Genomic DNA, 15,018 nt, shown 5'->3' on the forward strand with positions numbered 1-15,018 from the left:
CTCGTTCATACCTGAATATTACTAAGGTTCTTCATGCTAGATATTTAAAATTTGTTGATATGAACTTACTGTCAAACTAGATGTCATGGTTATCGGGAATGTATTTTTGATAATTCGGAATTTTGCGCTATCTAGAAAATCAGGGATCATTTCACTTTCGACCGTACTGACATATATAGTCAGTAACCGCTCGTGCCCTGAACCGATCACGCAAACCACATACTTAAACAGTAATCTATGTTACGACTATAATAATTTAGCAGGAAACCTTGGAACATTCTTTTGCATTAAAGATAGAAACAAAATGTCACCTCGACGTGAAATGGCTAATAAACCACATAACTGAGCTGTTCTGTTCATATTGTAGTACAAAAGATTAGGTGTAAGAAAACCTGTGATAGTAATACTAAACACCACATTATATTTTAACCCATAGCCCACTGAAGTGACTATTCACTGATTAAATGCCTCGGATACGAACTCCGTCTAAGATAATTTACTATTTTAATGGGTAGCTGAATATATAAACCAGCAAGTAGCTATTACCCTAGAGATAATACCATTAAACAAATAGAAATGAAAATTGTAATTTTAACGCAGCGGCTAAATTATAACAGAAACTGTTTTATACTATTTCAAATTCCATCTAGGAAAACAAATATGGCACGTTACACAGAAACGTCTCAAAATATAGACGGTAAAAAACTTGTCAAAACAATGTATATGTTCAAAATAACATTATTTTTTAACATTACAAAGGGATAGAGTCAAAATCACTCTATAATTCTGGTGCACTAGAAAATTATGTTACTTAATTGCTCTGAATTGAAAAGTCAATAACTTTGCGATCACATCTATTCTTTTTCTATCACGGTTAGACTGATCTTTTAAATTTCATGTCAACGTTGTCAAGGGCTTGATATGCCTATTAAATGTCTTAAACAGCGTGGTCAATGGAGGTTAACAAAATTATCAACAATATTTTAGGCAAATTTTGATCAAAATAAAAAATTATATTTAAATAAACCAGAAACGTCATCCACAAACTCATGAGTATTTTTGATATGATGTGTTTTTAATGATACGTACTAAATATTTATCGAAGAATTAGTCAAATAAAACCATAATTAAACTGGCATAATAATGAGTAAAATGACTTCAACGATGATATGATGGCTATGTAAGTGCGAATCCGAAACGATTCGTATTTTAAACAATTACCGTCTCTCAACTCGATCGATATAAGTCGGATTTCGTAACATTGTATGAATATTTACTGCTTTACCAATCTAAAATAATAGTTGACCAACTCTAACATAGAAAACTCCTGCTTCAAAAAAACCACGAGGCAGAATACATAACAATTCACGTGACCATCTGTGAGTGTTCCGATATCTGTAATGAGAAAAAAATTACTTCATTCTCAGATTTACTTTAGAAACAAAAATTAATCAAATCGAAAGAAAAAAGGTAAAAGTGAGAATGAGATTAACAGAATGCAAAAAAGAAAATAACTCTTTCAAAAGCAGCATTCTCTAGAGATCCGTACTTGTCAGAAACTTATACACATATTTATAATTGCTACACTAAATATCCAGTTAAGTGCCAAGAAATGAAAAGTTTCTAACATTTAAGGAAAAGTAATTCGATATTTTGTTTTAAGAACCACTATGTGGAATTGCACAAAATAATGAAAACAGTTATGCGGAACTTCTCAAATGTAACGATGAAACATTAATGACATAAAATCATACCGAAACACAGCTCAAAATAACACTATTTAGAGCAACTTATATCTAGCTAGTGAGAAAAACATACTTTGTCACTGTGATACTCAAGCATTTTGTGAAAAATAATTGAGTTAAACAAAATTTGTGAGGAAAACGGTTACACTATAACACTAGTTAACAATGATAGCGGTCTCAAGGTCGTCCATTTTAGGTTCTCAATAAATGAAATTTGTAGTCTTTTATTGCCTCAATTTGAATGTTAGTAAACACCAAACCTTTTTCAAAGGTTTTGGTGAAAATTTCGTAACGCAGTACTAATATAACTGAACCTACTACGGGGCTATAAAAATTTTATTATCCATTTAGTCTATAAGACTGGGTAATGAAGTTCGCTAACTAACCAGTTTGGCCGGGACATTTGTCAGAATAACTGGAAATATTTTGTAGCAATACCCGTGCATATAAGAAAATAGATGACATTCCACAACAGAACCACTATAGACCTGTCGTTATTTACATTTGTTTCATGAATCTATTTATAGATGAACTGGCCTTCCACTACTGACAATCTAATACCTACAGACTGTGTTCACAGACTTTTGTAATATCCTCCCAAAAATCTCATACTTACAACTTATTGTGAGGCCAAATAGAGATTAAACTTTTCATAGACACCTTGGTAAGGACAGAAAGGGAGTCGTAGTTAACGAATAGGAAATAAGAAAACAGTTCTTTTTTACAGGGTTACCGGCAAAAGTCATGCAACCATGTTTTTCATTTGATGATGTTTGTAGGTTACTTACATCACCATTGGAAGATAACAACAAGTGTGATGACGTATATAGGTTGTAGGACCAATGAAATCTTATTGAACCCTAGCCAAATCATCCGGCAGTTGGGTTACTAAATATCGAACAGATCATCGATCCTCGTCAAGGTCAAAGACAATCAACAATCATCAGTTAATCATACGCCATGGACTGGCACATGCAGCAGTGGTTCTACATTCGCTTGTATCTATTTTAACTAATAAATTCCTGTATTAACGTCCTTTGTGTTGTACAGTCTTCAGAGCATCCATGGTCCCTTAATACGTCGATGGGGCAATCCACGTAAGGCGCTGATCGCGAGGTGTGACTTCGAATAGGCCCCCCAATCATTCGACATAGATCGTCAACGTTGATGGTCTACAAGGTCATGATAACGAGGATTTGGATCAACTTTATTCATTGGCAAGTCATATACAATATGCAATCTCAGCAGCCCAGGACTTTCGACCTGCCGAAATTACACGAAAAAATATCCCCGACGATATGAAAACATTAAATCTTAAAAACATATTAACATACAACTTGAAGGCAACAATAACCATTATTCTTCAAACTTCTAAAACGTAGGTCTACCGGTTGCTTGGTTTTACAGCACAACTCCTTTATTTTTGTACATGTGTGTACACAAGTCGGACAACAAGAAATCAATGCAAAACGTTTTTGATTAACTGTCAAGTACATACACTGAACAGAACTACGATACGTAAAAGTGAATAAGTTAAACCTCCCTAAGACACCTGCGATTTGACTAGGTATAACTCAGAGGCTGTAGTTTTTCTCTTCCCAGAAAATATTTGGGGTCCTTAATCTTATTAAAGCATATCGTCTAAAATCAAAGCTTCAATCAGAGCATAAAATGAATATTGTTGGAAATCACTTGGGTTTTGATAGCCCAATTATTTAATCCTTGAATTTGCGATGTTCAATAAGATATCATGAACAAACGTAAGGTTAAACCAAGTGAAGAAATGCAAATATATAACTTTTTGCACCTATACAAGTATGTAATTGCTTACATCACGTGTGCAGGCACGTTGTAGTATTGTGGAGTGAGCATCTTATTCAGTCGGCTGGAATGATAGTTAGGGTAAATCCTTGGATGAGATGAGGATAAATTCTTGACTCGATAAGTTTTTAACTAATTTCAACTACCTAATTCGAGGTATAAGCCCAACCAGTCCACCAATAATTTTAAACCGATTGTCCGTGTCCGTATATGCCGCCAAATTCTATGTATAGCAACTGATGAAAATGCAAACGTTAAAACAGTTGACACTCACTATCTTTGTGGCAAGAACAGTCTACTGAATAATTATGATAAGCAATATTTTAAAATTAGAAAAAGATTGAATAATAAAAGGAGATGAAGAAGATGAACGTATTATTTAATTGATTAATTGAAGAGATGAGAAAACAATTATATGGGAATGACAATTAAATGAAGATCATAAGATATAATATAAGACATGAAGGAAAAATTGCATCAATCATGAATAAAAGCAATGGTAAAGCTGTGAGACAGTGTTGGGCAAATATAGTGAATGAAATATCATATTGAGTTAGTAAATATAGTAATCTCTAATCCGAATGAAAGATGGTAAAAATGGACCTCTAAGAGGTTTCACAGTTTCATTGATAAACCTTTTGATGAAGTAGTCTTGATTATATTTGCTTAAGAGTTCAGACTGGCCATTATACTGCATCCGTTTGAGTTTACATGGTTGCTCGTGCTTTGTCAGGGGTGATATCACGGGTTTTTTTTGTTTCGGTAAAATAGTATTTTTTTCACGGCTAATGTGTCTTACTGAGTCTGTTTTACAACTTTATCAGGTCACCTATTATTATCTTCTAACTCGGTTACATGATACCTAGTTAGATAAATTTTCCTCCTAAGGGGAGGAAGGTAAATGGGGTCCAACAACTTAAATACATTTGAAGTAAGAGAATTTATGGGTTAAAACTGTTAAATTAGTTTCAGAGTGAGCGTGATGCAGTGTCCAAACAGAGTGAAGAACTTCATGCAGCTTTATTGAATATCCACCACATGACATCAAGTCAGGTTTTATGTCAGTCGTTTCCCCCAGCCCATCAACCCTACGACATGAGATTCCTCTGACAAAATTCGCTGCCCGACCGTTAGAACAACTATGCCTAGGAGCAATAAACAGATTTCTGAACCCTATACCATTTAACCAGGTAAAACTGCATCCGCAACAAATCAGAGTCATTATCAGTCACTAACAACATGAAAACCCCTTCTCCACTATACACTTTCCTTAGTGCTTGGATTGTGTAGTCAGAATTCGAGGAAGTTGTTGAAAAAACGTCAAACCATTTAGAAAAAGAATCAATAACTACAAGTGCGTAGTATTTGCCAAGAAATGGACCACAATAGTCTGCATGAATTCTCTGCAACGTTTCAGACGGTACTGGTCATGAAGTCCACGACGAAGGTCGACTTTCCAACTTACGACATTTTTTACAATTTTTTGCTGTACGATATATATCTGCATTCACCTTTGGCCACCAACATATGAGCCTCGTCAACGACTTCATTTTCTCAACACCTCAATGTCCACTATGAAGACCCTCAAGGACAGATTTACGTAATGAAGGAGGAATAACAACACTATCATTTAGACACAGAACGCCATCACAAGTAGTGGATAACCCATCCCTCTTTGAAAATTAGACAGGAAATCTACGTTTCAGATTAGCTATACAACCTTCCGGTATATCACTGAGTACACATTCAAAGTATTGAAGATACCACAGGTATTGTAGTTTGACAACACATTACCAGTAATTGAATCGCGCCCACCCAGTGAAATCAAAAGTCTGAAGTGAGGAGGTTCGAAGATATATTTAATAGGTTATCAATATATCACGAAGTGATTGATCTAAACTGGCTAGTGGTCGTAAGAGACGTTGAGAAAGGCGCTCCAACTCGTTATCTGGTGCGGATGCATGACCGAGCACCTTCAGCTAGGTGAGTCCATTAAAACTAATGTGGTCAGCATCCAATGTCGAAGACATACAGAGCTATTGATTTTGAGGATTTATTTACCACTACAGATCACTTCCAGCCCCCTAATAGGATAGTGATGACCTTAAGACGTGGCCAGCCAGAAGTTCAAAATCAACAAGTTTGTCTTTGTATGATAATTAGAAGTATTTGAATTATAGTATAAACTAGTAATCCCAGGAATAACGCAATGTAATCAAGAAGTATTAGATAAGCCCGAACGAATGTATTGTATTTGGAATTCAAAATTACAACAGTCATCAATACGAAGAAGTCATTGATTTATTTAAACATCACATCCGCCACAGCTCGAATTGGAGTGTAAGTGTCTGTAATCGATTGTTCGTCCTCTTCTTAAGTTCATCTTACATCTGTCCGACGGTGTATTGGATGTAGACTCTGTATTATCTATAATGCACTCATTAGTATTAGAATTAACAACCGAAATTGGAACAGACTCACCTGGATTCTGGTATTGTATTTGATCAACGTGTCGGTTATGTATGGTCAAGTCATTGATATCCAGAATTCGCACCATAGATTTTCCAACATTCTTCACCACGATCCCCGTGGCTGGTCGAAGATCATTACCACGATAATACGTAACTTCTGCAGACTCCAAACACCTCATATTCGAACGGAGAATTCTTCCTTTTAATAGCTTTGATGGAGTCTCTTTCGTCACAGAATGCTTAGCATTTCTATATTGAAGTAGAAATGTATCTACTCCCCTCTCCAGTTCATTGAATGTCGAAGCAGCAATAGAATCAATAGCAATTTTCAATGTTCTTACGAAATTTTCTGCCTGACCATTGGAACAAGGGTGCCTGGGAGCCGTAAACAGATGTCTGCACCCTATACCATTTAACCAATTAGTGACTGCATCTGCAGCAAAATGAGAGCCATTATCAGTCACCAACACCATGGGAACTCCTTCTCGACTAAACACCTTCCTTAATGCTTGAATTGTGAAGTCAGAATTCGGTGAAGTTGTGAAAAAAACTTCAGGCCACTTAGAAAAAGAATCAATAATTACAAGTGCATAGTATTTGCCAAGAAATGGACCACAGTAGTCTGCATGAATTCTCTGCCAGGCCTCAGACAATACTGGCCATGGAGTCCACTTCGAAGGCAGACTTTTTAGCTTATGACATTTCTCACAATTGTTTGCTGTACGACATATATCTGCATTTATCTCTGGCCACCAACATGTGAGTCTTGCTAAGGACTTCATTTTCTCAACACCAAGATGTCCACTATGAAGATCATCAAGGACAGGTTTGCGTAATGAAGGAGGAATAACAACACGATCATTTAAACACAAAATACCGTCAGGAGTAGTAGATAACTCGTCCCGCTTTGAATAATAGACAGGAAATCTACGTTTCAGATTAGCATTCCAACCCTTCCGTATAGCACTGAGTATACATCCAAAGTATCTACGAGTTTCTCTAATGAGATCTGGACGTCTCACCGGTAAAGGTTGCACTAACAAACAGTCTGAAGTATTAACAGGTCTATCTTGTAATGGTTGTCGAGAAATGTAGTCAACGTGTTGAATTTGTTTTGCACTCCTGTGCTGAATCGTATAGTCATAAGCACTCAAAGCAATACTCCATCGTTGAACCATAGCAGCTGAGGAACGTGCTAAGGATTTGTCAGGATGATAAATGAACTTTAAAGCTTCATGATCAGTAACAATGGTAAACTTCTTTCCAAATAAATATTTATGAAGTCTTTTAACAGCCCAAAACACAGCTAACGCTTCTCGCTGCGTTTGTGAATAACCTTGTTCAGCAACAGAAAGTTTGCGTGAAACACATATAACTGGCCTACCTTCCTGTTCCAAAACTGCACCAATACCTACAGGTGACGCATCAGTAATAAGAACAGAATGTACACTGGGTGAGTAAGTTCGAAGAACAGCATCACTTTGAAGAAACTTTAGCAGACTTCGTAGGCATGACTCTTGTTCTTCACCCCATTTGAATGAATTGGATGTCAAAATATTAAATAAACAATTGGCACGACAAGAAAAATTAGGAATAAAACGAGAATAGTACTGAAGAGCACCCACTAGTGAACGTAATTCTGTGATGTTTTTTGGAGACGGTGCATTTGTCAGTGGAGCTAGTCGTTTCATATCTGGTCTAAAACCATTGCCATCAACTAGGTATCCAAGGCATTCAAAACTAGATACACTAAATGAACATTTATTTGGATTCACTGTAATATTCTTCTCAATTAAACGACGCAATAAAGCAATAAGTCTCTGGTCATGGACTACTTTATCAGCACCATGAACAATGAGATCATCTTGATAAATTTCAACACCTTCAATATCGCTGACTATCTTATTCATGACCTCTTGAAATATGGCTGGAGAACAACTAAGACCAAATGGAAGGAAGTTGTATTTGAACAGACCAAAAGGAGTGTTAATTGTTGTCAAGATAGATGAAGATTGATCTAAAGGGATTTGAAGATAAGCATCTTTCAAGTCAACTTTCGAGAACACTTTAGAACCATGAAGTTGATTTAGAATATCTTCAGCCTCCATCGTCGTGCATGTTTGCTTCAACAAACGGGAGTTCAGTGTCAATCTGTAATCACCGCATATTCTAGGGGTCTTGCCATCCGACTTCAATGGCGTAACAATAGGAGTACCCCATGCTGAGGACTGAACTGGTTCAATTATACCTTTCGCACACAAATCATTCAGTGACTTATGTACTGCTTCTCGAAGACCATAAGGAATTATTCGTCTTTTAAGAAAGACCGGATCACCCTGTACTTGAAGTTTTATGGGCTGAATTTTCATACCTCCACTACACTTAGCACACACAGCTATCAAATCCTTGAGTAAAGCATCAGAATTCTCTGTAGAAACTAGTAGAGACAATTCCACTTTAAGCCTTTTCAGATTTTTTAAACCCAGTATAGACAGTCCTGTTTCACTAACTAAAAATTCACAAGGTATGTATGAAGAATTATCATCTCTTATTAGCAATTTACAACATCCTCGTATAGGTTGTCTGTGTCCAGTAATCCCCAGTATTGAGACCTCAGTGGGTTTTACCACAACATTAGGATCTAAAGATTTCAAGTTCTTGAATGAAATAATGGACTCTATACTACCTGTGTCCACAATAAAGTCATGAAATGAACCAAGGGATGTATATAATCGCTTTTGAATATGAACATTCCCTTTTGAAGTGGTGGATAAAGATAAATGATCATCAAGAACAGCCGAATTATTGGGATCTAAGTTACCAGACTTAGTAATACTTGAAGCAAAATGAACAGTAGTTTTGCACACTGACTGGATGTGTCCTATCTTGCCACATTTAAAACATTTAGCATTACGAAATGCACATGAATTACGCAAATGAAATTTGCCACAAGATAAGCATTTACCAAACTTATTCTCACCTTTGTTGTTTGCTTTGCAGTTCCTTGTTAAACCACCTTTCATATTTCCACGGGAATAGCAATCACGATTAAACGAACGCAAATTTGATCGACCCTGAGATTGTAATTCATCATGACGACTAAGCAAAGTATTAGAAATTTTCATCGATTGAATATCAAGTTCATTCACTACCTCGTAGTTAATACATGCAGTTCTAGCATCTTGAAAAGAACAGTTCGGCATTCTTAACAGCTCCTTTTCCAGACCTGGTATGTTAATTCCTGCAATTAACCGATCTCTCAACTGTACATGAAGTTGATCACCAAAATTGCATTTGGCAGCTTGTCTTTGCAATTCAAGGATGAAGTCTTTAACCTTCTGGTTATCCTGACGAATCATCTTATGAAATTTTGCTCTCTCACGACACTCAAAACTGGTGCACTTCACATGATTTAATAGTAATTCCTTGAGAGTTGTATATGGGAGTGAAATCGGCTTATCTGGATATGCCAAGGTTTTTAATAAACTGTAGGCTTCTTGACCGATGAATGTAAGAAAATGTGCCACAATTTTGTCACCCTTCATCTCTTTCTTGGTCATGCTCCATATCTCAAACCTTTCAAGATAATCCTCAAAAGCTTTAGAAGTTGAATGAATGTCCAACTGTTGTATCGCAGACTCCATCGCGACGCCAATATGATAATCAGAAGTATTTGAATTATAGTATAAACTAGTAATCCCAGGAATAACGCAATGTAATCAAGAAGTATTAGATAAGCGCGAACGAATGTATTGTATTTGGAATTCAAAATTACAACAGTCATCAATACGAAGAAGTCATTGATTTATTTAAACATCACACTTTGGTAAACACTGTTCTAATAGCTTGTTATTGTAAAACATCAACGTTGATGTTCTATGTCGAAATGATTGGGGGCCAACTAACGCTGAAGTCACACCTCGCGACCGGCCCTTACGTGGTTTGAACCATCGACGCATCAAAGGATCATGGACGCTATGGAGACTGTACAACACAAAGGACGTTATTACAAGAATATATTAGTTAAGGTACAACCACGGAAGTACAGAAGTGAAAGAACAACCACTGCCGCGTGTGCCAGTCCATGGCATATAATTGACTGGTGCGCGTTGACTATCCTTGACTTTGACAGGGATCAATGATCTGTTCGAATATTCAGTGACATTTCACCGACCCTACAATACTCCCCCACCAGATTCAACGACCGTTTGAATCGATACCAAACATGTTGGGAGTAGTCGCGCACCGGAGGTTGCCAGACGATTAATATGAATCCTCCGGGTATTGCCGAGCTGTAAAAGAAATGGAAAGGAGGCTGCAGAAACTGATCGGGAAACAACGAGTAATAACACGTAACAAGGACGTTGGTTGAATGTTAAGCGACCAACCATAGAAATAATAGAAAAAGAAACATTTTGGGGTCTTATCAAGTCGCGTTGAAAAAGATAGCTCTGACAAGTGGTTGAGTTCCTCAGGTGAGAAAAGGTAAGTTTTTCGCAAGAGTAGTGATGTCACAGTGATAGTACGATAAGTGTATTATCAATCGATGCCGATGTTTGTACTGCCCTCGGTACAAAGTTGAAAGTCAGTAAGTGTCGTTGACAACTGTTCGTAAGCGTCGATTTCTAGTTATATCTATATTTAACAGACTAACTGTAAGTACAGAAGTATAACCGTGAAGATAAGTCATGGTTTCCTTGTGCGAAGCTTCTGATCAACTTGCAGTCAGTTTGGAAAAACTGATAACTGCTGTGAAAATCAATATGGGTCGAAGAATACAGAGCGAGAGCGAAAGGTGGCACGATGAAGTCTCTAAAAGGTGATAAACGGTGAGTGCTGCATGTTTGTTTGATGAGTGAACCGAAAAATGTCGAAAAGAACATAAGAAACCAAGAGTGTCACTCTGGACTCATGTCAATTATATCGGTGAAAAATGCTGTCAGTGTTGGGGTCGAGACGACAATATCGTTGTCAGTTTGCAGGAGATTCGCTCGACTGCGTAAACTGATGATTCGTGCGAATGAGCGTCGTCAAACCACCAATTGAACTGGACAGGCTTTAGATCGTCGAGTAGTTGAACAGCCAATTGATGTACCGAAATCATCTATTAGGTAACAGCCACGCGGAAACAAAACTTCATAGGATAAAAAAATACGACGTCGAAGTTGAATAACTACAATAGTTCTGATGTGTTGTAACGTCACATCGAAGTAACATCCTTTCGTATACTGACATTTGTACTGAACGTTCGTTTGGGCCTCGTTAATATAGCAATTGGATGTGTAATAGCAAACATGTACGAAGACTATCGTGGGGTTCGTGGAGAATTTCAGAGGTCGTTTAGATATTTTCCAAACCCGTATTGCATGTGAATGAGCCGAAGACAGAATTAAAGTGACTTTCGTGCAATAAGAAAATCGAGCCATGATTTACTGTGTGAGATAACAGCAAATACAAAGCGCATAGTAAACATTAATTTAAATGGTAACCACCAATGTAACTAAAGTTTAGGTTTAGATAACGTGATCGTTTCGTAAAATGGCTTATTATCTAGCGTTAAGTGACATATTAAATACGATGAATTGTCTAGTAAGGACATGGACTAAGATTGCTCGTGTACACGTAATACGTTTTTCTACAGCATGTTGACTTACGAGTCATAAATGTACATAGTTTCGACTAAAACGTGACGGCAGTGACAGAATATATGACTACTCGAAGTGAAAGTAGCCTCGAAATGTTATTAAACATCATCAATATTATACGAAATTAACTAACGCAATTATGAAACTAGCCTGGGTTACTCTTGCTCCAAAGTAATTGAAATATGTTGATTAAATTCGTAGATTAACGAAGCGTTGTAGACTGAATTGGTATACGTCCAAATTTAATTTGAGCCAAACACGTAGCATTACCTGGCGAAACAGTCTAAACAAGATCTAACATTGCAGGAAATTTTTGGTTCAAACTCACCGTAAATCTCTAGCATCAACGTTGATGTTCTATGTCGAAATGATTGGGGGCCAACTAACGCTGAAGTCACACCTCGCGACCGGCCCTTACGTGGTTTGAACCATCGACGCATCAAAGGATCATGGACGCTATGGAGACTGTACAACACAAAGGACGTTATTACAAGAATATATTAGTTAAGGTACAACCACGGAAGTACAGAAGTGAAAGAACAACCACTGCCGCGTGTGCCAGTCCATGGCATATAATTGACTGGTGCGCGTTGACTATCCTTGACTTTGACAGGGATCAATGATCTGTTCGAATATTCAGTGACATTTCACCGACCCTACATTATGTTTAGCAGCGTCTGATAGTCTTTCCTTACTATAAGGGACGATGAAATACAATATAATAATAAGGAAACAAAGTACAATGAAACTTTCGGTTCTCCGTAAACTCCATCGTTTTTTCGTCGTCTTTTCCAACTATCCGGAGAAAGAAAAAAATAATATGTAAGTGCATGTCGAAATACACTCATACGCGCGTAAAGACACAAAGCGGGAGATAAAGGTAAATAAAATCATTCACCTGCAATATCGTAAAAGCAATTTTTTAATTTTTTTCAGTTATTTTTAGTGAAAATAAAATATACACCTGATAGGAAAAAACGCTTGTTTTTGTTTTTTGAAATAAATATATAAGTATGAGCAGATTAAGTTTTTTTATTATATATACAAAGAAAAATCGAGATAAGGCAAAATGTTATCTGGTGTCTTACGTGCAATAGTCGTTTAAATGTTCTGGAAATCTTATTCTTCTAGAACGCGTTGTCTTAAGTTTGTCCTCAGATACTGCCAAAGTATCAATGTGCGTGTTAGCTGTCGGATGAGGTATGATAAGTGTAGGAGCCGTGGCGTTTGATTGTACCGAAGGAAAATCGACTTGGATAAGATTTCTTTCTAAATACGCTACATTGATTCGATCGATGCTGATGCTATCGTTAGCACTGTTGTTATCGTCTATATAGTACTTAGGTTCAAAATGAAGAACTTTGAGGGGTCCTTCGTATGCTGATTCGAGTGGTCGTCGATGTGAGTCTCGACGTTCAAAGACATGTGTACTATGTCGTAAGTCAGGTTGAACGAAAACATCATTTGATTGCTGTCGAGTGTAAGCAGGTTTAACTGAACACATTGTGTTTGTAAGCCTGCTCGTGTAGGAATTTAATTCCATGTTCATTGAAGGAGATGAAGGATCCACGAATTCTCCTGGGAGTAGGAGTGTCGTTCCATAAACGAGTTGTGATGCAGTGTATCCAATGTCAGCTTTCACTGCATTGTAAATACCTAATAAGACAAGTGCAAGAGCGTCGATCGACTGTGAGACGTTTGCAGGTGAGAGTGAAAAATTTAGTTGTCGGTGAAAGTGTTCTACCAATCCGTTTGCATGTGGGTGGTAGGCGGTCGTTCGAGAGAGTGTTTCCTAGCAGCGTGGTCAGACAACGGAATAGTTCAGATTTGAACTGGTGTCCGTAGTCTGTAGTGATGGTTGAAGAGCAGCCGAGACGATCGGTTTTTGCGTTCGAACGCCGATAATCACCTGTTGGACGCCAATCGTTGCTGTTCTTCTTAGGGACCATGTGCAAAGGGTATGCCCTTGAGCTATTTGACGGTCGAATGATTCCTAACTCTATCATGTAGTCAAATTCGCTTTTAGCCAACCTCAGCTTTTCGGGAGCCATTCGGCGTGCTTTCGAGAATACAGATGGTCCTGTAGTCGTGATGTGAATTGTAACACTGCTTATTACACACGGCAATATCGGTTGCGGTTGGTATATCCCAGAGTACTTATCGAGTAATTGTTGATAGATTGGGTCTACTGTATGCTCACTTGTGAGTGGAGATAATCTGCAACCGGAAAAAGAAGTTACGCCAAAGGATAACTTAGTGTTTCTATCTACTAGCCACGGTTTGCGCGTACCTATAAGTTGATTGTCGTGTTGTATGAGGTATATACCAATGATTGGCATAGAAAAATCTGCAACAACCTTAGAATTACCTTATTCAGATGATTGGATCGGTTCAATTATACGTTTTACATACAAATCGTACAGCTTCTCCAAGACCTTAATGAATTATTCATTCTTTAAGAAAGATTGTATCACCCTGTACTTGAAGTTTTGTAGGCTGAATTTACATACCTCCACCTCACTTGGCACATGTAGCTATCAAATCTTTAAGTGAAGCATCAGAATTATTGTATTAACTAGGAATTCTCGAAATACTGCAATTTACAGCAAATATATCATTTTCAATAATCAGCCCCTCCTTTTCCAGCATTAATCTACAATAAGTAAGATCAAAATGTAAAACGCTGAATATCACGTAAACATGCAATGTAAATTCATCTCGACCCGTAAACCCAATCCGTGCTAAAAACAATAAATGAAACTCACACACTAGTTCGTGATGATCATTATTCTTTCTGAATACGAAAATATCCGAAGAACACTCAGTCAGTATGGAAACGTTAACCCTACGTTATACAGGGATTTCACATACCATTTGATCTTTGACAAGTATCACTAACTGAACTTTTAGTCCATGAAGTACTTAGTCCATCCATTTCAGTAACATGCTTTCAACTCTCCATTTTAATTACAGGTTACTGCTGCTCTTTACAATTGACCATAGAGACAATAACCTAAAGCATACTCTTACGTCCAAGCTTTTGCTCTCTTCCGTCATTAAAGCAGGGTATGTCTATCTAATTGTAATTTATGAATCCAAAAATAACAAAAGAACAAAACTCCTATTCAGGCAACAAAGTTTATTCACAAATTACAAATAATCGACCCAAATATCGCCCTAATAATAATCATAACAATTACAAAACAAACCAATTTTTAGGACCTCGAGGTAAAAACTTCCAAATACCAAGCCAAAGAAAAACCAAAATGTCGAAAGTCAAAGATATAAACAAACAAGTTCAGAAGTTGAGTAAAACAAATACATCCCAAAACACAG

General features: G+C 37.1%; 1 protein-coding gene across 1 annotated transcript; it reads right to left on the reverse strand.

The window, feature by feature from the left end:
• Positions 1–1,217: 1,217 nt before the first annotated feature.
• Smp_127350 (hypothetical protein) lies at positions 1,218–14,617 on the reverse strand (the record flags this gene model as incomplete). Its single annotated transcript, XM_018792037.1, has 2 exons — positions 1,218–1,276; positions 14,554–14,617. The coding sequence occupies 2 exons, from the start codon at positions 14,615–14,617 to the stop codon at positions 1,218–1,220; spliced, it is 123 nt and encodes a 40-aa protein (XP_018644938.1).
• Positions 14,618–15,018: the final 401 nt, after the last annotated feature.

This window comes from Schistosoma mansoni (genome assembly GCF_000237925.1).
Source record: "Schistosoma mansoni, WGS project CABG00000000 data, chromosome 1 unplaced supercontig 0010, strain Puerto Rico, whole genome shotgun sequence".
NCBI classification, from domain to species: domain Eukaryota; kingdom Metazoa; phylum Platyhelminthes; class Trematoda; order Strigeidida; family Schistosomatidae; genus Schistosoma; species Schistosoma mansoni.